The sequence below is a fragment of the Denticeps clupeoides genome, chromosome 5 (genome assembly GCF_900700375.1).
Source record: "Denticeps clupeoides chromosome 5, fDenClu1.1, whole genome shotgun sequence".
NCBI lineage: Eukaryota > Metazoa > Chordata > Actinopteri > Clupeiformes > Denticipitidae > Denticeps > Denticeps clupeoides.
In genome coordinates, this window is record NC_041711.1 from 21,260,612 (window position 1) to 21,281,714 (window position 21,103).

The 21,103-nt window shown below is 42.5% G+C and overlaps 1 protein-coding gene across 7 annotated transcripts in view; it reads right to left on the reverse strand.

The window, feature by feature from the left end:
- diaph3 (diaphanous-related formin 3) overlaps positions 1-21,103 on the reverse strand; it is a 219,976-nt gene that overhangs the window by 19,852 nt on the left and 179,021 nt on the right. For 5 of the 7 annotated variants that reach the window (XM_028979066.1, XM_028979068.1, XM_028979067.1 and 2 more), the window contains 3 exons: positions 17,563-17,658; positions 16,652-16,711; positions 15,520-15,582 (listed from right to left, as the gene is read on the reverse strand). In XM_028979066.1, the coding sequence (XP_028834899.1) occupies positions 15,520-15,582; positions 16,652-16,711; positions 17,563-17,658 (219 nt within the window). The remainder of the gene's footprint in view (positions 1-15,519; positions 15,583-16,651; positions 16,712-17,562; positions 17,659-21,103) is intronic. The other 2 variants (XM_028979069.1, XM_028979070.1) reach the window with 2 other exon arrangements.

The window sequence follows — 21,103 nt, forward strand, 5'->3', positions numbered from 1 at the left end:
CGATATAATATGGAATCATCTACAACACACTGCATACTACACACAGACACACACACACACACACACACACACCTACAAACGGACCCAGGTGGGGACAGTTGATTGACAGGTGCAAAATAAGAGGTGACTGTGAACCTGGCAGCACCAGCTTTGGGAATGTCATTTCTGTCGCCACGGGAGCAGAAGAGACAGAGAAACATGGGATGTCAATGAGAGGGTAGACACCTTGTCAGAAGTGTGGGAGAACCTCATTAACAACATCTTGCATCTGACCCAGAATATTCACCGCAGCTGTATGAAGACTGACAGAACGGCAGCACACTCTTGGCCGCTAGATCGTCAGGGTGGGCTATACAGTCTGGTGACAGTCTGGGAGGGAGGTAAAATTATTTCATTAAAGTATGTTTACTAAATGGAATTCTACTGAAATGTCTTGGGAGGTCAGGAGACAAAGAGTCGTCAGATCTAGGGCAAGAGGAGTGAGAAAGAGAAACAGAGACATACTCAGCAGGTGGTGAGATGGGTGTGTATATAAAATGTGTGCATGTCCGTGTGTGGGTCAGGCGTCCCACGAGGCTCGGCTCGGCCTCCTTTTCCCCTGAACCGTGAGGGAGCCAGACTTGTGCTGTTGCCACAAGCAATCTCATCATGGCAACCAGTCATCAGTGCCGGCCTGTGGCAGCAGGCCAGCCGTGGGGGCAGGACCCGGACATCACCCCACCTCTCACTATCACCACAGGTCATCAGATTAAGACAAACACACTAAATACACGGGTGCCAGATGATAACTGCTACATCTGCTAGCATGGGGACTGTTGTGAATACATTTCTAAATCAGAGCAACCGATTGAAAGTTTTCAATAGAGACTGAACTGAGAATGTTTGGACCACTTGACCAAGAGTTTCATAGTGTTGAGCATGTCCAGTCAGCAAAAGACACTGTCTGTTTATAAGAACTCAAAGAGGACTGTCTGAGACTCAATCTTTTTTGTAGAGAAGAGGGTACTGTGATTTCCATAGTCGTTTTTAATCAATTTATCATCAAAGGTGCCAATGAATGCAATTATTTAGGATTTTTAATTATTCTCCACAATCTATTTGCAATACGGTTTTGTAATTACTACTTATGAATGTAGCCGATTTTCCTCTTCATGGGCAAGGCAAGGTCTGTCATGGTAAATGTCTTGATTCTAAGAATTATTGGGTAATAATAGAAAGAGAGCTGAGACTTCGCAGTGCTCAAAATATTTCCAGTGTGTGCATAATGTGTGCATTACATCTGAAATTATTTGAACGATTGTCCAAGAAATGTTCAAGCCCCCCCTCCATTAGCTGCCTCAGGATCAGTTTTGGGCTTTCAAATTTAATGACGCTCTTATCTACAGGAGGGATCCATGCCTGCTGTGGCATGAATATGGATGCTGGGCACCATGGAGGCCAGCTTCAGACTGGTAGAAGGTAAAGGATCGACATGAAATGCAGACGGGTTTCACCTGTTGGAGGCATCTAGCCTCCAATGTGCAGAAGATTCAATGTGGAGATCAATTTGAGACTGTAGAGTGAACACACGCAGTGCTTTATAAGACAGATATCTCATCTTCATCCTGCTGCGTGCGTTACAGAGAAAAAGAGCCATCGCCGGGTAAAGACGTCCGCTGATTAGCGCCGGTCTGCTTTCAGTGCTTCTTTTACCTCTCTGCTCCTTCTTGCTCATACCTCCTTGACTTTCAGCACATTTGATTCATTTCCCTTCCTTCCCCCCCAACCCTTCAGCTCCCTCCTGCCTGTTGTCATTGTTCTTGTGGAGAGACGTGAGCGTTAGTGCCATCGCCGGGCGTGTTCATAATGAACACCGGTGTAGCTCGGCGGGCTTCTGATTACGCAGTAACAGCTTTCAATTAGAGCGGCCGACATTAGCATAACCCAGCATGAGGGAGCCCTCATCCTGCCTGCCATCCTTCCTTCTCCTCCTCCTCTCCAGCTCTCTATGGGAACCGGCCACAGCGTGTTCCCTTTTTCTTCACACGGAGGTTGCACTCTATTATTACACAGAATTTCCTTATTATGTTTTTGTTTATTTTCCTTTTAATATGAAGTCGCTCTGTGTTATTATAGACTGTATAGTAAGGCCAAGATGTCCTAATAAACAGATGCCTGGTCTGAGCAACAAGTCTCTTAGTTAAGAGTGACTGGGTGAAAACAAAGCGTTCTTCACTATTAGTCCAGATTTCCACACTGATCTTCGCAAAGCACTGGAAGAACTCCTGCTTTCTCCCCTGTTAACACATCCTATGGTGGCATGAGGAGTTCCTATGGGACCACTCGAGCTTTTCCATATTCAAGCAGGTGACGCATTCAGCAACAGAACACACTGCGGTCAGGTAAAAAAACGACAGCAGGAGTGGAAAAATATCTATAGTAGGCTAAGCAGAAAAGGCTAAGGGCAATCTCACCAGCCCCCCACCTGGTCCAATGCAGACAAACTACACCACAGGAGAGTATAAGCATCTCCTTTTTCTCTCTCTTTCTAGCCCTGAGATACAGTAAAGGTACCACAGTGGAGCCAAGTGCAGCCAGGATTTACACTCAGGCAATTGTACCGACTGAATCAAACACTCCTTCAGGTGAACGGGCAAAAAAAAAAAAAACAGCAAGCAGGAGAGGGGGGGCGGAGGAAAACTTACTGAGGGGCTTATTTCCTTGACACCACTCTCTAGCAGCAATCCTGTATTCTGCATGTGGCCACAGCAAGAAAACAGGACAAACATGGAATTCTCTTTCCTCTGAGAGTACTTCACAACTGAGCTACAGGGGATATGCGTATTGTTAAGACGCTTTGTGTGTCACAAAAGTCACATACTGACCTGGTGGGCATGGCTTGTGTTATAAACCAATTGCTGCACACAGCTGGTTAAATTCAACCTCTAGACTGATGTAAGCATTTCAATAGCTTATGCTGACTTTTTGCTTTTCTGTTCTGTGTGTACTGTGGGATATTAGCCAGGAGACCTGCCGTTAGCAACAACAAACACAAACTGTTCCTTTGCAAGTGGTTTGAGAGAAACGTTTAAAGCAGTTTCAACACGTCAAATGGGAAGGTTAAATATCATCCCTGCAACATCAAAAGACAGCACCAAACAAATCTAAAGAACAAAAATGAGAAGAAACACAAGACACTTAGCAGGAGTTAGCCACACAATTTGAAGTGATGAGCTCATTTGTTTAGCTTGTTTAAGAGACAAGGGGGGGTTTGCAACATGCCATCGCCTTCAAACCTCAAAGCAGGAAAAACAGAAGAACAAAAAGATAAACTCTGAGAGTGAATAAGGGAGACATCTGAGAAAAAACTACACTAAGAAATTAATCTGCCTGAAAAATAGAATAACTTTCAATGGTTGAAGTAGTGAGACACAAACTGCAAAAAAAAAAAAAGAGCAGCGCTGCTCCCTGACGCCACTGAGCTTGCTCTGTTGGGGGCTCTGCCACAATAGTACTCAGCAGTGTTGTGCATTTGCAATTAGCAAGGGGGAAATAGAGCTTGGTCTCAGGGGCCACATGCAGATTTAAAGAGCGGGCCCCCATGCTACTACATGCTTGCTTTGCTCACAACAACCCACTCATTAGACCCTCGCTCTCACTGGGCTGAAACCGCAGACCCTCGCACAGAAGAGAAAGGGTTTTGAGACTGTGTGAGTGAATGTGTGCAATTTCCATTCTGAGTTGTTACACTTGTGCACCTCCAGTTGCTTTTTAAAGCATAAACAGAGAAAAGGTGATGAACATTCTTTTTACATTTTAATTTACAGTCACAAAGAGTGGCTAGAGTAGTCATTTCCACACTGTTTATGTGACATTAAACAATGAAATCAGGTCCATAGTATCACATGCCACTTTTGGGAAGTAGTGTAGCTTCCACGAGACAACATGTTCACGCAGATACTGCTGGTGTAGAGGTGTGTCCTGTCTACGTTTGACTCATTTTTCATTTATACATGTGTGTGTGTAATAAATCTTTGCTTAGTAAACAAAGATATAAATAAAATAAACAAACAGATTAATTAAACTGTGTGCATGATGAACACACAGCTTTAAGCCACCACGACATTCGCCCTGTATTTAACAGGTGTGTGTGAGTGTGTGTGTGTGTGTGTGTGTATGTGTGTGGTCGCAGGTGCAGGAATCATTGTCTCGCCTCCCCTCTAATAGGGAAAGGCATACAGTGTGGAGGGGGAAATTAATACATCTTTGATTACATTCTAATGAGAGTTCACAGCCATGTCTGGTTAGGGTCACTTGTTTTTCTTTGGTGGCCCTGAACAAATTAGCCCAGGCTCTTGTCTCCATGAGGCCCCCACAGCAAAAACCTCGCCAATTATCCAGTAATTGTCAGATCCGTCCATTGCACCTGTAATTGCGCTTTCCCTCCAAATCCTACCTGTGTGTTCATTTGTGTCAGATGAAGCGGGAAGAATTTAACACGCAGCATGAATCTACAGTGTTTTGTGTTTCAGCATAGGGGACGGGGAAGGCAGAGGTAAGTGATGAATAATTACAGCTATCGCTAATGAGCAGGCAACACAGCCACAGGATCTCCTAATCCACTGGGCCGGCACGCATGAACCATGGACGACAAAGCGGAGCATGTACACAACATGCTGGGGAAAAAAAATCCCCACACGTTCTCATCTCTAGGAAGCTTCTGGAATAGGCTCTGATTTACACCTTCTGTGACAGGTGGCCTTTGCCATGGTTACGAGGACAGTGACAGTTAGCCTTTGCCATGGTTACGGAGACATGGCCACTGCTATCATGTTTGTGACAGCAGGGTCTCTGTAAACATTTGACCCCATCTTGACCCTGAATGAAGTGTTAAGAAGCCTCAGGGGGATGGATGGGGAGGTAAGGGGGTGGAGACAGAGTGTCACAGTGTTTTTTTTTTTTCTTTCTTTTATTCTTTTACAAATACACCCCTGCGACTGGGGAGGGTTCCTTCAAACCTGAGGAACAGAAGAAGTGACACGGACGATAATGCATTTGGCGGGAACCCATGGCGCACTCCCTAAGGTTCTGTCATTTCGTTTCAAAAGCAAATACATCAAGCAGGTACCTATGATCCACACATCTGTTTACTCCAGTCCCGCAGGAGACGCTATATGAAACGCTGCGTGATACACATTCGCACAAATAAAATAAAAACAAAAATCCATTTCACCCAAATCCCGGAATGCCTTCCTCCATCTCATCCTACCCTTTACCAAAGTGCCAACTGCCAGACCACTGCCTCCGAGGGTTGTTGTCACTTCCTGTATTTGTCAAAGCAGCGACATGGTGACCGAGCCATGAGAGCCATAGCTGTCAGGGAAGTTAGGATTTGCCCATTGCTGAGCAGAGTGGGATGGACGATGATTGACGGCCGAAGCAAGCCCACCTTCCCGTCCTCTCGTTCCCGAGTGTGTAACAGGAAGGGGGGTTGAGGGGAGAGAGGGTGGAGGTGGGGGAGAGGAGGACCGAGAGAGCTGACATTTGTCATAAATCAATTGCAATTTCATCAGTCCGAGGCTGTCATCCTCGCTCACTCCATCTGTTTCCCCTCTCAGCGTGCTCACACACATGCACGCACACACGCACAGCGCTGATGAGATGTGCTTCATGTCTCCGAGTCCATCCAGCAGGTGAGCTGGAGCTCAACAGAGCTGCCTGGAGATTATTGAGCAGGGGGAGGTGCGCCTCTGAAGGGCCAGCAAATGCCGGAAAGCGCGGCAATGGAAAGGCGTGTAAACTAGAGCGTGCAGCTTCATACTCAAAAAAACAAACACTAATTTACCACACACACGATAAGTGCTTCTGACGTGTTGACAAATTGCATTACTTGCTTAGAAGATGATGTGCCATGTAGCAGAGCAGGCAGGTATTTTCTGGATGGTCAGAACTGGCTTCCTCAGAAGCTCACAGGCATTTGGGCCGAGTGGTTCTACTGAACATTTTTTTGTGACAGTAGTCACCTCATATGAAAAACAATGTCTATATTGAAGTAGTAAACATTAGGGGGGAGTTTTATGTTTAAGCCTAGTCCTAGAATAAAACAGTTTTTGAACAGACTAGGCCTAGGCTTAGTCCATTAACAGGAAATTGCCCTTGATGCCCTTTAAAATTAGCCAAATAGTCTAAACAAATGGCACATTTCCTAAATCTAAATATAGCATCTAAATCACAGGGCAAATTACTTGAAATGGAAATAATTATGTCATTGATTTGAACCTCCTGCAGGCAGAAACTTTTTCATACCTGAAGATCTAGACACTGGTTTTGCTAGTGAAATGTGTGGTGCACTTTTGCTAAGATCTTAAGAGCAATATAAAGCATAAAAAAATTGTCCAGAACTGGTTGCTCTAGCAAATACCACTTAGTGCTAAAGAAACCCCTGCAACAGTTGAAAAACCTCATGCTTCTGAGGCTTGCCAAATAAAAAACTAAAAATTACATTTAAAGAAGTGATAAGATGATTCAAGCATGATAGCAGCTCACTTCTTACGAATTGTAGTTGTGTAACACAATCATAACCAGAATTAAACAGGAAAAACTGTTATTTCTTAATGTAATGTGACCAAATGAAAATTTGCAACAGCAAAGCATTGCCCACTCTTCCTGAAAGCATTACTAATATTTAACAAAAAGGAAGTCTGTAAGATGGGAAGTCACAAGTTCAAGACATTCAGCACTTTTGTCTTTTACAGTATTTTTTATCAGACGCCCTTATCCAGAGCGACTTACAAGTAGTTACAGTAGTTACACGGACAGTCCCCCTGGAGCAACTTCGGGTTAAGTGTCTTGCTCAGGAACACAATGGTAGTAATTGGGATTTGAACCTGGGTCTTCTGGTTCATAGGCGAGTGTGTTACCCACAAGGCTACTACCACCTTAGTCCATTTTTAGTCCATTGTCTTGCGTAGAGGTTCATCACCTCCATATCTTTGTCAAACGACCAGCCATTTATTTGGGGTCCCCCGCTTGTGTCTTTGTTGGGCTGCGACACTCCCCCAGCAGGAGATGCCAAGGGCCGGCAAAGAAAGTTTCTTGGCCTTTCCCTCTACCTGTTTTTCTCCTGGACCAGGTGACCTCTCTGCAGCTTGGCTCCTGGCTGTTCTCTATCTTTCTCTTTCCCTTTCTCCTTTCTTTTATTTTGGGGTTTTTCTGTAACATTGGTACCTTTTTTACATACAATATTTACATGTAACTGCAATAATGATCTACTGGTGTTAATAAATAGAAACTGTTCATTCTTTTAACCGCTATTGTGCCATGCTTCTTTCTGCCAGGTAACATCAGATTGGAGTGTTTTAATACAGTGCTTTGTGCAGAGAGTTTATACTTCTTTTACAAGTCTATTCATGACCGAACTGTTTATGATCTAGTGCTACACTTGAATCCATTTTACAATTGTTAACAGTGGCATACGTCCCACTTCCAGCTCAGATCATCAACTGTAAAAGAAAAAAAGTAAAAACACCATGGTCTCAGCTCTGATTTGTCAATGTGTCTAGTAACTACACACACAATGGCAACCCCCCCCCCCACACACACACACACACACACACTCAGAAGAGGGTTACAGAAAAGGGGCTATAGCATATCCATCATGCTTTTAGTTACAACATAAGTCTCTTTGTAGTGTGGCCTCTTTGAGTTCATCCATTAAAACATATCTCACATGTGGTAGTAGCCTAGCGGGTAACACACTAGCCTATGAACCAGAAGACCCAGGTTCAAAGCCCACTTACTACCATTGTGTCCCTGAGCAAGACACGTAACATTAAGTTGCTCCAGGGTGGGACCGTCCCTGTAACTACTGATTGTAAGTCACTCTGGATAAGGGCGTCAGATAAATGCTGTAGATGTAAATGTAAAAATATGAATGTTACATTGAATGCGAGTGAGGCCATAAATAATAGTCATCATTTTCACCCTCCCCTGGATATGTGGCGTCATTGTTTACAAGCTCAGAGTAATTTTATTCCACACCATCTCTTTATGGCTGATGACAGTGTTTACAAATCTTCCTTTCCATCTTCTTTGCAGCTCAATTACATTTACTACAGAAAACATCCAGAGAATTGGACCATGATTAGTTGGACATATGAAGGAGGGGCTATGGGGTGTGGTGTTGTCATGCCAGTACAATCTGTCAGTGCATAAAGTTTTATTTGCTCATGAAATCGGCAGCACTGATTTCAGGTTTTTGATTATTCTGTGGTGCTGGTCTGGCAGTCAAGATCAGAGATGCAGTTTTTTTCTTGATCTATTTTAGTGCAATCTTCTTCTACATCCTAGACTCAAAAGACAGGTAATTATAATATCCCTTAAATAGGCCTGCTGTGGCGACTGCTGCATTTCTCCATCATTCACTGGTTTCTGTCCAGTGTTGTGTTTAGTAGCAGACAGAGACAAGTGTGAATCATCACTGTGGAAAGGAACATAGTCAACCATGAAGCACAGATTGCACAAGATGAACAATTAGCAGGTCTGTCAGGCACAAAGATAGTTTGCAGATATGTGGCCACACTGCAATAATGTTCATCTGTGTGTGTGTGTTTCAAGTTGCTGCTGTTTAACTATTTTAGAGTTGTCAGAGGGTTACATAGGTCTTCCTGCAAACAGTAGTGTGTAAACTGATTGGGCAAGAGCATCTGGGAGAAAGTTCTCATTTAAGACCCAAACAGTACTGAGAGAGTGGTACCACGCATCTTGTTCTGAGAAATGGAGAATATGGCACCCTCTCCATCACAATTTAATCCCCGCGCTCTTCTGCCAAAATCTTTTTCCATGTCTCGCTCTTCTTCCAGTGTGTTCCAGAGACTGAGGAAGCAGCAGAGAGAGAGAGAGCCAGGCCTCACAGGTCTGCAACAAAATATCCTGATTGTGTGAGATCTTTACATTTCAAATTATGATGGTTAGTGGTCAGTGATCACACGTGAGACTGGTTAGTGGTCAGTGATCACATGTGAGCCTTTTCGATTAGACCACTATTAAAACAATGATTCCAATAGCCAATGTTTTGAGTTTGACTCCAACAATTTAAAGTCAGTATTTGGTATGTTGGGTAATATTCCAAGGAATCAGAACCTGACTTTACTTCAAAATAAAATAAAAAATGCTCCAAAAAGAGCATTCCCTTCCCTTCAGAGCATCTTGTTGAGAGCAAAATGCTTTTAAAGCATTTGCCTTTAGCATCAGTGATGCTTGGGATGGGTGTGGTCAGCCACTCATCTCTTTTACATGTTATCCATAGACACAGATCTCATCATAGGAAATAAGCCCATGTTAATGAATGTGTTCCTGGATCAGTCCCAGAGAGGGTAATTTTCCGGGAGCTCTGCATTGCTGGTTAATTTATACCTCAGGGGGGCTGTAATCACACCATGTTCCCTCCTAATCAAGCTTTCAGGCCAGAGGTGGGACAAACACAGATGCCCCCTGGGTTTCTAAGAGGACCCAGTGCTGAAGTAGAGATTGCAGTGGGATGTGACCCAGAGATGGGCTCCACAAGGGGCATAGAGATGGCTTGTTTCATGGCACTGGTGATGCTCTGTTGGCATGGAAACATGGGCCTTTTACCCGGAGCTGTCTTGATTGGCAGTAGAGTTGGAGATGTGCCTGCATGCTGACAAGTGTTTATATCAAGTGAAAGATCTGAGTTGATGCAGTCTCCTGTCCTTGGAGAATTAACTGAAATATAACATATGGACATACAGGTTGTCTTATGCTTGTTCTGAAATACCCCCTGAAAGAGGTCATGATTCCTACATATCCAGGTGGATAAACCTTCCGGTCTCTAAATGGTTGAAAAGTGTCAGTCAAGCATTAGAATTTATTCACTTTGTGCTTTCTGCCCATATTCTTCCTCCTGACCTTTGCACAGAAAAGGATGTTGATTTGTTCCAATGGGAAACCTGAATATTTGTATTTATCTGTTATTCACCCCCTTCCCTCTGCCCATGGGCTGGATCAGGAGCCAGATGCAGGTAAAATCTGCATTAAAGCGCCACTCTGTACCACCCACTGTTATCTGAGCCAGTCAACATTGCACGCACACTGTCACCATGGCAACAGAGGCATAACAGAGGAACACAGGGGCATTCGGGAAAGCAGATCTGAGATCAATCAGAAGCACTGTGGTAGAAATAAAAGAAAAGAAACAGGAAGTAGTGAAGAAATATCTGGGAAAAGGGGTACCTTACACCCCATTCACTTTCCACAAGTGCTTTGTAACATCAAAGTGCTCAGAGCAAGTCAGTCCTCCTGAACACCATGCAAAAACAGCTTGAATATATGTTCACTGCATGTCTGGTCTGGCAAAATCTATGCAGTCATTGGAAACCCATATGGGTTTAGCCCATAATCCCATTGCTTGATTAATTTGGCTGCAGCCTGGCACAGTCACATCACTTCGGCATGGAGGGCAGGCCACCTGCAATGCAGGGCTCATGCTTAATATTTTGCGAGCTAGGAGCTGTCCTTCTGTTCCAGGAGTCATGGTGGCATGGGAGACGGCATTAGTCTGTTGTCTGTGAGAGGGCCTAGTTGGCATGTGCCAGAGAGATAAGACGAGTGTAAAATTCAATTAACACTAACACTTGGCAGTTTGTTCATTTGTCCTCTCCAACAATTTTAACCAGTATTACCACTTTTCCCGCTCTAATATATTTTAGATCTTTTTGTATTGCTTGCTTGTCCAGGGCAAAAAACATCCTTTATCTACGACTAAATGTGATCACTCTAGATTTAGAACCTGATTATTTACCCAATCCTACCTGGAGTTATCAGTAATGCCTAAATAATTTTTGCCCCTATAATAAATTGAAAACAGATACTCTTTTTGTGTAATATCAACTTATTATACTGCATCTTCACACTCTCAATAGAGTGTTATCTGATTTAAAAAAATGCATTGTGAATTCCGATATATAAGGAGGAATGTAGCCAGCCGTACATAACCTAAGATTTCTTATATATTAAACCAAACACACCCAAACATTTCATCCAAGCTTCCTATTCCTCAGATATTATTCAGGCTCTTCTTCTTTTCTTCCCTTCCCAGCTCTGCACTCTAGTGCAGGACCTCCAAATCTATGGAGGTATTAGGCTGGTGCATGTGGAGTAATAGCTCTGAGATTGTATGGAGGGGAATGATGCCAATCAGAGATTAGCAGGGCCCCCTGCTGCGTGGTGATGGTTGGCACAAACTAGCTGATTTGGAGAACTGCGACTGCCACTGTTATATATTGAGCCCTCCCAGTACAGTGAGACATGATGGACACAATGTTTTAACACTACATATGGCTGGTCTGTGACTGTCTGTAGCATTTTATGCCAAATACGGGGCTGAGCTGTTATGATTTGGTGAGAAATTAGATAGACAGGTCATTTGTCAGTTTGTCATTCATACTCTATATACGCCATTAGGTTTTTGGTTTATTGTTCAAGACATTATGGGAGTGACTGGTTACCATTTTTCTATTCAGTCTAGAATGTTGACTCACCAAATCATAAAAAAGCAAAAGTGATATGCAGAAATCTAAATGGAAAAATATTTATCTAAAAAGTTAAATAAATTGGAGGACCGTAAAGGGTGTGAATGTGAGGGATAATAGCACCACAGGAAGTCTATTGAAAGTCTTATTCAGACTTCCATCTCTGCTTTTACCAGCACTAGAGACACAGGAGGTGTAAAAAAGGCACCATTTGGAGACAAAGCTTGTTTTGAAACATACACAGTAATGGTGTTTTTCATTCAGTCTCATCTTCACACATACCTCTTCGGGCGAGGAGGAGATGAAAAAAGGGCAAGAATAAGAGATGGATGGCTGCTGAAAAAATCAACACAAAAAGGTGGATCCCATTTTAAGATATGGTGGGACGTTTCTTTATAGTGAGTTGGATGGTCTTGCTGTGATCTAGCCAGGGCTTCCAGTGACAGTGGTTTTATTAGCCACAGGAATGACAAAAGCACTCAAAGCTGCTCCTTCGTTGCGCATTTGTGCCCTGCAGCTCAGCTTGACATTAATATTCCTTCAGGGCGTTGCTATGCCTGGCCTCATTAGCCCCTGACCCGGCCTGCTCTGCTTACAACCCTCCTGACAAGCAGACACACGCCGGCCACAGGTCAAGGAGCAGTGGCCCTGTCCGTGTCGGACTCAGTTCTACACCTGTACTTCACATTTCACACACTTTCAGGATTGAGCATACAAAGCACAGCTATGTGTGTGCAGAGCAGGACAGGTATTTTGAAGGCTTCTGGATCTCTTTTAATGCCTTTCAAACGTTACTCAATTTTGCACAGCTCTGCTATTTTAATGGTACTATGAATTTAATCTCACTTTGGGCTAACCATTTTTTCTCCCTTCTTCAAGATATGTGTAAAGCGTAGTGTGCAGTGTTCCTGAACGGAAGCTCTTTGTAATAATTCTTCATTCTAACGAAAGGCACACGGGCCATGTGTGACATGCAGATGATGTATGATTGCACAATATAGATAAATCAAATGTTTTGACAGAGGAACTTTTGCAACAGTGACACATATTATCAATGAGAGACAGGCACTTTGTAATTGAATACAATCTCCCCTCCAAACTTTACTCATGGGTAGACATCAGCTAAGGTAAAATGTACTGATATTTTGAAATACTTCCATAAACTTTATGAAATAAGGAAAGCTTATAAAAGATGCTTTTACATCTGTATATATTAATATAAACATTTCTGTACTTTAATATTTACCATAATTCCAGTGACCAGCCAAATGTTCAAGAGTTACTGTCTTTATGATTACTTGCAAAACATAACCATAAGCAAACTGCTTAGGGGCTAGTCAATCTCAAATATGCAAAATCCATAAACCCATTAATCTAGAAATTTTCAGTCATTAACCCCCTCAAAAACGCCATTGAAAAATCCTTGACTCATTTCATGCCAGCTTCTTCCAGTTGAAAAGATACATACTAGAGTTAATTTACCAAATGCTCAACTGACCTTTACCAATGAGTTGGAAGTGCAATTTTTAAAGCTCTAATTTCAACACACACACACACACACAAGCATATATTTGAACAGACTAATTGTGTAGATTGGTGAAACTAACACAAACCACAAGTAAGATGATATATACATTATGTTAAAATTGGCAGCTTGGGTATCCATAAAGAAAATGAAACAATTGCCATTTAAAAGGGAGTCATTCTTCCAGACAATTGCAGTCTGTAGCTTCAGGGATGCTGATGGACTGTTTCAGAATCTGTCTCTTGCCAGAAACGCTTAGGATCTCACTCAAAAGCAAAAACTGCAACATTTCTATGAGACATATTTCGATGCTTTTAATGCTTTATTTCACTAAATTAAATTCCATTAACACTTATCCACACAGAGGTCAATGATGCCCCACAGTCCACTTAGACCTACAAAAGATGTTCTTCGGTCACACTTAAATACTTTGAGTGTTGCCTCCAGCGCATATAAAAAAAAAAAAAAAAAAAAAAAAAGACAGAAAATGCACAAGTAGAGAGTAGGGAGCACCATTTTATATCTTATTACTGGTTTTCCCAGTTATCTACTGCTTTAGCTATGAGAACTACAAGTCTTTCTTTATGGTGGAGAACACACATCCTCTCTGCTCTCATCAGCAAAACCTATCCCCATGAACCCCCTGAGACAAACTGTGAATGTCTCTTCGCCGATGAGAGGACAGTCCTTTAGCACTAATGGCCAGACGTGCCAGGGCCTCGCCACTCCATTTCCTAAAGCTAATTACAGTATCTCTGCACACAGATGCCTCTGCTTTGTTGGTTCACCGATGTGTGAAACAGAAGCACCCAGGAGATCAATTATTGAAGCGGTATTTACAACTAAGGTAGGGGCATGGGAGGAGAGACAGTCATGACAAACTTTATCAGTTGTCCATTATTCGCATATTATTGTTCGCATATTAATTTGCTCTCTCTATGATTCACTGAAGTTCTGTTTTCCTTTTTTCCCCTTCCTCAAACTCTAAGATCTCACAAGATCAGTAAACTCATCACATGGGCCTAAAGGCCTAAAGTGCAAATAACAGGCAATTAAGTCTGGACTGAGAGGTGGGGCTCTGAGGAGGTAGGGGCCAGAGGCGGTGGAGAGGAGAGGGGAAGAGGTAAGGGAGGTAAGAGGGGGCAACGGCAAAGAGTTTTACTTAAAAAGCAGATGGCGTGGAAGAAATGAAGATGAATGGGACAAGCTGGTCTGAGATGGGAGATAATTAGCTTGTGTTTGCACTGGGGCCTACAGTGATACGCCGGAGCCCGAGGCTTGATTAGTCAGTGAGTCTGCATGAGGCGCATTGGGACAAGGGCAGCCTTGTCTGCGCAACCCCTCCCTGCCACCTCTCTGCTGCCTAAGACAACCCAGCTACACCAGGGATAGCCACAGACATCCCCTAATGTAGTGTGCCCTTCATTTATAAATGCTGTCGGACATCGCAGAGTGACTAAGTGTTAGCCTGAGCTCTTACCCTTGTGATGGATTATGTAAGGGCAGCAAGTTACCAGTCATCATGAATCTACTTTACTTTTTTCCCCCTCCTCCACATTTAAATTCTCTGTGTTTTCAGTATTTGCTCCTCCTGTGATCTCCAGTCTCATTTCAGGAATATTGGCTGATTTATTTTCAGTCATAAATATAGAAAATGGCCTATGCTGTGGGTGGAAAGTGTGGTAGTAATTACAATGATGTGGGCCTACATACAACCGACAGGGATTCCTAATATAAACAAGGGCTAATAAGGTTACAGCTTAATTTTTTTTTAAACCCTGATAACAACTGCAGTCCAGACGTTGATGAGCCTGCCCACACTGTTTATCTTATCCTGCGCTAAACTCATTTTCATTCCACGCCCATAAATAATGCACGGGGAATTGTGGTTTCCATAATTAGCACCTTAGTGTATTGTGCAATTTAAAGCTGTTTAAGTGCTCGGTGTCCAGAGAAGAAGGTAGAACACAGTGGCCAATATCATACTTGCCCGATGTCGACTTGTCACACTAAGGTGATTAGTCAGACAAGGAAATACACCAATATTATCATACCTACAGTGGTGCTAATTACTGTACGGTAATGGGATGTCTCAAGCTAGTGTCAGGGAAAAGATGAATGTGCATCAGCCAGCTCATTCACATTTTTACCTGCACACATGAACACACACCTGTATTTCAACAATTGTAGTGTTAATATCCTACTGATATAAGCCAATGAAGAGTGTAAATCACACAGCAGAGATGGGAAAAGTTTCAATTTTATGAAAGAAAAGCTTTCAGAAATGCAATGAAAAGAAAAGAGTTGAGTAGTCCACATATCACATAGGCAAAGGAGAAATGAATGGAAGCATGTATTCAGCAGAACATTTTGGGCCAAGCCCAATTTGCAAGGATAATAGAATGGAATAAAAAGAGGAGAACCCACTTTCAGCTTCAGATAGCACAGAGAGTCTTTTCTGATTACCGTGATTACAGGGCCTGAGTGCATTTCGCAGTGAGTTGGGGCTGACATATGGCATGGGGTCATCTGTTGGATTGGATAGAAAAATACTTGAGTCAAAGAAATGTACCTGCAGAATTAGAAACAAACAAGCGATTCTACCCATAAATAAAGAGTCAAATGGAATCTTGTTTTTAAGTGGTGGCAGGACACATTCCTGCAAATCATTTACAATTCAATTAAACCAAGAAACAAAATATCTAAATGGAAGATAAGTACATTTTATGATTCTTCACAAGGGCAAACAGTTTGAATAAAAAGCATAGAAAAAAAACAAGAGCATTAACACAGCATTACAGCTGATGAGGCTTGCTTTGGACTGAGGGAAGTGTGCAGGTGTCCTCTTCATTCTTACAATAAGGAATACATTAATTTCATAAGCTAAATGTATTATCTTATGAACTAGTCACTATTAACTTATTATTCTGAGCCACTGTCAGATGTTCCTTCAACATTGAAATAAAGCATTTAAAATCAACTCAGTCTTTCTGTTCTTAATCCAATTAAGTAGTTTTTCTTCTTTGTTCAATTAACCAATCAGTATTGTTAGTGTTAGCAAGTGCAATTATTACTGACCTTGTATTTTTACTGATTAAGATCTATAAATAATGAAACATGCATAAACCAATCAGTAATACAATTAGAACTGTTTTGATGGTAAAAATGATCAATATAAGCAGGGTGGTTATTATGTTATGGCTCACTGGTGTATTTCACACACACACACACTCATACATAGAGAGAATGTAAAAGAATGTACCTCCTGTAATCATTTTGCTATGAATTGCAAACTGTGTTTGGTCTTACTATTTTGCTATATACTTGTGCAATGTAATATTCAAGGGTATTCTATTCAGTACTCTATTCATTTGTTTCAGAATGAAGAAATGTGATTATTTACAGACTGACAGACCTAAGCAAGAGCAAAAAAGGCCAAACTTGAGAGGTCAGCAGCAGGTAATTCAAACAACAGCGTGTGCAGCAGGCAGAGCAAAACAATCAGAAATGCTGCGATGACAAGTGATTCAATGCCGAAAGGGCTTTAAGGAACAAATGGAACCTAGTGCATGCAACATTTCGTTTCATTTGTTTTTACCCTGCTTTCTTGGGCTGAGCACTGGCCATGAGGTGGAGCTGACAGATTGAGGGGGCTCATCTGTGAAATGGGCCAGGAGACATACACACACAAGATCATCATGCATGGTTACGTTACAGATGGAAAAGTTCAAGTTGCCATTCTGTAAGACAACAGGCAGCAGATTCACGTCAAATGAATTCTATAGGTGCATTTGATATAAGGGAGTCTGATTGCCTCAAAGATGTGGCATGTTGAAAGTTTTTTCCCCCCTCTAACAACACAGGGTCTTTGTGTTACAAGGCAGGGGGTTGATTTGAATTTGTCCCTCTAAAGGTCTCCATTTGTAAAGGTGAAGGCTGGTGCATTTTGTCCTCAGATCACTCAGACTAAGGCTTTCTGTGACTGACGCGTTCTGGGCTGCAGATGCTCAGCTGGGCAGCACCCAAACATGCAATGGCAGCAGACGAGCTGCATGAGCATCTGGAACAGACGTTGAAGGGATACCACGTTGAAGGGAGATTACGCCCCCGCCTCCTTCATTTTTTTGCACACACGAGGCAGAGGCAATGTGATGCCTTCTAGCCCTCTGTTGTTTATTCATGTGCCAGTCTTCATTTTTTTTTTCATCCAGGCTAGAAGATGAAATGATGCAGGATTAATATATATGAGTGTCTTTAATGTAAAATTTTCCTTAAGGAAAGAGGACTGAGTTTGTTTGAGCTGTCATTAGGTGAGGAGGGTGAGTCTGCAGGATAAGTTGTGTGTGTAACCTAAGTTGTATACTATTAATAGACTTGAAGAAGCAATGAGTATGTAGTGAGTGAGACATGCAGGCTGTATGATGAATATAAGTCAGACATTCAGTGGGAAAAAAAATGGAGGGGAGCGATGGAGGCTTGAGGTAGAAGATAAGGGGAGAGTGGACTCACCTCTGGGCCTGGGTGCTCTTTTCCGCCTGTCCCTGAATGCAGCACCAGACTGAAGGGCCTCCAGCAAGCTATCCATCACTCCAGTTTCATCATTTTCTGTCAAAAAGAGGAAAAAAGGGGTATGATATTTAGTTTAAGAACATTTGCCCAATGAAATAACACTTAGTTGACAGCACACTGATTATTTGTGTAGTGTATTTTTATATACTACAAAAGGGTAAATTGCGCCCAAATGTGTGGTTATGAAACAATTTGTCAATTGATTCATAATCCTGTGGTTTTTAGTAAATTATTAAGAATTCCACTTGTTTGACAACTCGTATGCCGAGTAAGTGATATTAATAATAACGTTCTTATAACGAGGCATGGGCAAAAAGGCTGTCCCCAGAGGTCGTCCACGATTATTATAAATTGGATCAAATTAGAGCAGATCTTAATAGATTTAATAGAGAACCATAGATTTTAATGCAGATATTCAACGCACTCAGGAGAAATGCCTTTTTGGAATTTTATTGTGTAAGATGGGCCGTCGTAATCAATTAGAAACTTCATTTTTTAATCTCTATTGTGCCATGCCTCTTTCTGCCAGGTAACATCAAGTTGGAGTGGTTGAATACAGTGCTTTTGTGTGGAGGGAGAAGGAGTTTTTTACACTCTGTTCTCTCACCCCACAGTCTTTTTACAATTGTATACAAATTCTAAAACCTTTACAAACAACATAAAAGAGGAAATGAAGGTATGTTTCATTCACACTCATTCATTCAGCTATTTTGATAGACGCTGACGTTATGGATTTTACATTAATCAGATTATTAGGTACAAATTTAAGGAGCATGCTATGCAGCTTGCCAGCTTCACAAGTACCATGGAAGAAGACATATGCAATGAACATTCCTGGCTAATCTACTAAGTATGATCCGTAACGCATTCTCTGTGTGATTGATGATCACACATTATAAGGCATGGAAGGTTCCTGCTTTATCGATGGTGATAAGGTTCCCTCTTGTTGATTAGCTGTGCTGCTGGTCTCTCGTGTTGTGGCTGAAGCAGTTGCAGGAAGAGTTACACTTGGGTCTGGTCTTGCTGCTTGGTTCTTCTTTTTCTACTGTCTAGCTGCTTTTCTGTTCTGCCATGCTTCTGCTCACCTTCTATAATTCTCAGATTCTCGAATTCACCTAAAATCGCTAGGGGTTGCCAAATTTTACCTCTAGAGGGACCTCACCCTTGGTATGCCCTTTGAACATGGGAGATGAATGTCTATTGTCACACCAAGTGATATTAGTCCAGGGGTTTCAGAAGGTCCAGAACGTAATGACCTCTGACCCAGGAGTGTCTTGGATTTTATGGCCTGATTATCTTAGGTCAAAAGAGAGGGCTCTCTAAGTTTTGTGATTGTTTTTTTATTTTCTGGAAGGGGCTCTGTAATCCATTTAGGGAAGTGTCTGTAATGGGAAAATGAAGAGCCCCCTGTGCAGGACACCTGAGTGGTGATGGTGGCGGGGAAGACGACACAGGAGTGGATCTTCATGCCCAAATTTCATTTGATGTCAGAAGTAAAGGCAAATGTCTCAGCACAAGGAGCACAGCAAGGAACACGAGTGGTGTAGATAAGAGGGACCCAAGAGGATGCCTCTAAACCTAAGATGGGTGAAGGATGGACGAAGTAGCCAGCGATACTTAAACCCAGATGCTGAAACCAGTACCACTGAGGCAGTAGGTGGCGTGGTATGGCGGATGGGAGATCTGGTGCATGCAGCGGAGATCTTTGTGAAGGGCCCAGTGAGGTTGGCTGGATTTGTATACAATTGTAACATCATCTACATGTGTGTCGTCTTCCCTGCCGCGATCACCGTTTTTGTGATACCCCGCCCTGCCACCACGGCCGACGACACGACCGTGGTGGGGCTCATCAGTAACAACGATGAGTCGGCTTACAGAGATGAGGTACAGCAGCTGGCTGCCTGGTGCAGTGAGAACAACCTGTCGCTGAATGTGGACAAAACAAAGGAAACGATCGTCGACTTCAGGAGAACTCGCCCCACACACACCCCACTCAGCATCCACGGCTCCACGGTTGAGACTGTAAAAGACACCAAGTTCCTGGGAGTCCACATCTCAGACAATCTCACCTGGACCACCAACATCACCTCCATTACCAAAAAGGCCCAGCAGCATCTCCACTTTCTGAGACGGCTGAAGCGAGCCAACCTGCCCCCTCCCACCCTCACCGCGTTTTACAGGGGCACCACAGAGAGTGTCCTGACCAGCTGCATCTCTGTCTGGTTCGGTAACAGTACTGTTGCCGATATCAGGCAGCTTCAAAGGATCAAAGCAGCTGGTAACATCATCGTAATGTCTCTTCCGCCACTGCAGGACATCTTCTATAAGCGCTGCATCAGAAGAGCCTCCTGCATCGTGCTTGACCCCTCACATCCATCACATGGACTTTTTACACTCCTCCCATCCGGCAGACACTACTGCAGCATCAGGTCTCGATCCTCCAGGATGCGTGATAGTTTCTTCCCACAAGCCATCAGGCTCCTGAACACACTACCTGCACTCATACTTCCCCCCCACACACACTAACTCTGTTGCACCTCTGCACTTTACACCTCATTGCTGCAATTAAGCACAAGCTGCTATACGGACTACCTCTTCTTGTTGCACTGAAACCAATAACTGTACTATCACTACTGTTTTTTATTTGCACAGTCTAAACATGTATATATCACTGGTCACTTTTTAACACTACATTTTTAGCTATAATGTATATTTTGTATCTTATTTATTTATATATTGTATTTCATGTGACGCATCTGTTTCTTGTTTTTTTGTCTACTTTTATGTTGCACTGTGTAAACTGGAGCCACGTCTTCTCGTCTCTCTGTATATATGCACAATATATAGAAGAGATGACAATAAAGTTTACTTGAACCTACTTGAACCTTGAACTTGAACCTTTGTCTGCCCCAGACGGGAGACTCACGTTTGGTAGCGGGGACTTTTTTTTTCTCAGCTTCTTTTCCATCAGAACTGGGCCTTCCAGTTCTCGAGTCTTCTCTCTACTCCTTTTTCTCCTGGAAGCTTGGTTCAGGCTTTTCTGTCTTTTTTTCTATCTTTCCCTCCTGTGTTTCATTTTGGATCTGTATTCTGTAACATTGGTACCTTTTTTACATACAATATTTACATGTAACTAATAATATTATACTGGTGTTAATAAATTAGAAACTGTTCATCCTTTTAACCTCTTTTGTGCCATGCCTCTTTCTGCCAGGTCACATCAATTTGAAGTGGTTTGAATACAGTGCTTTTGTGTGTGGAGAGAGATAAGTTTTTACTCTATTCTCCATGGTTTTAAACCCGGTACAGTTTCAAAGTCCATTTTGTTATTTTGGATGGTATAGAAAACAAATCATGCACCACTGTGAAATAAAGTGCAAATAGGTTATGCAAAACCTTTTACAGGTGTGTTTGGGGGTTTCGAATAACCTTTAAACGTATATTTGTAATACTAAATACCCAGTCGTGTATCTTTTTTTTT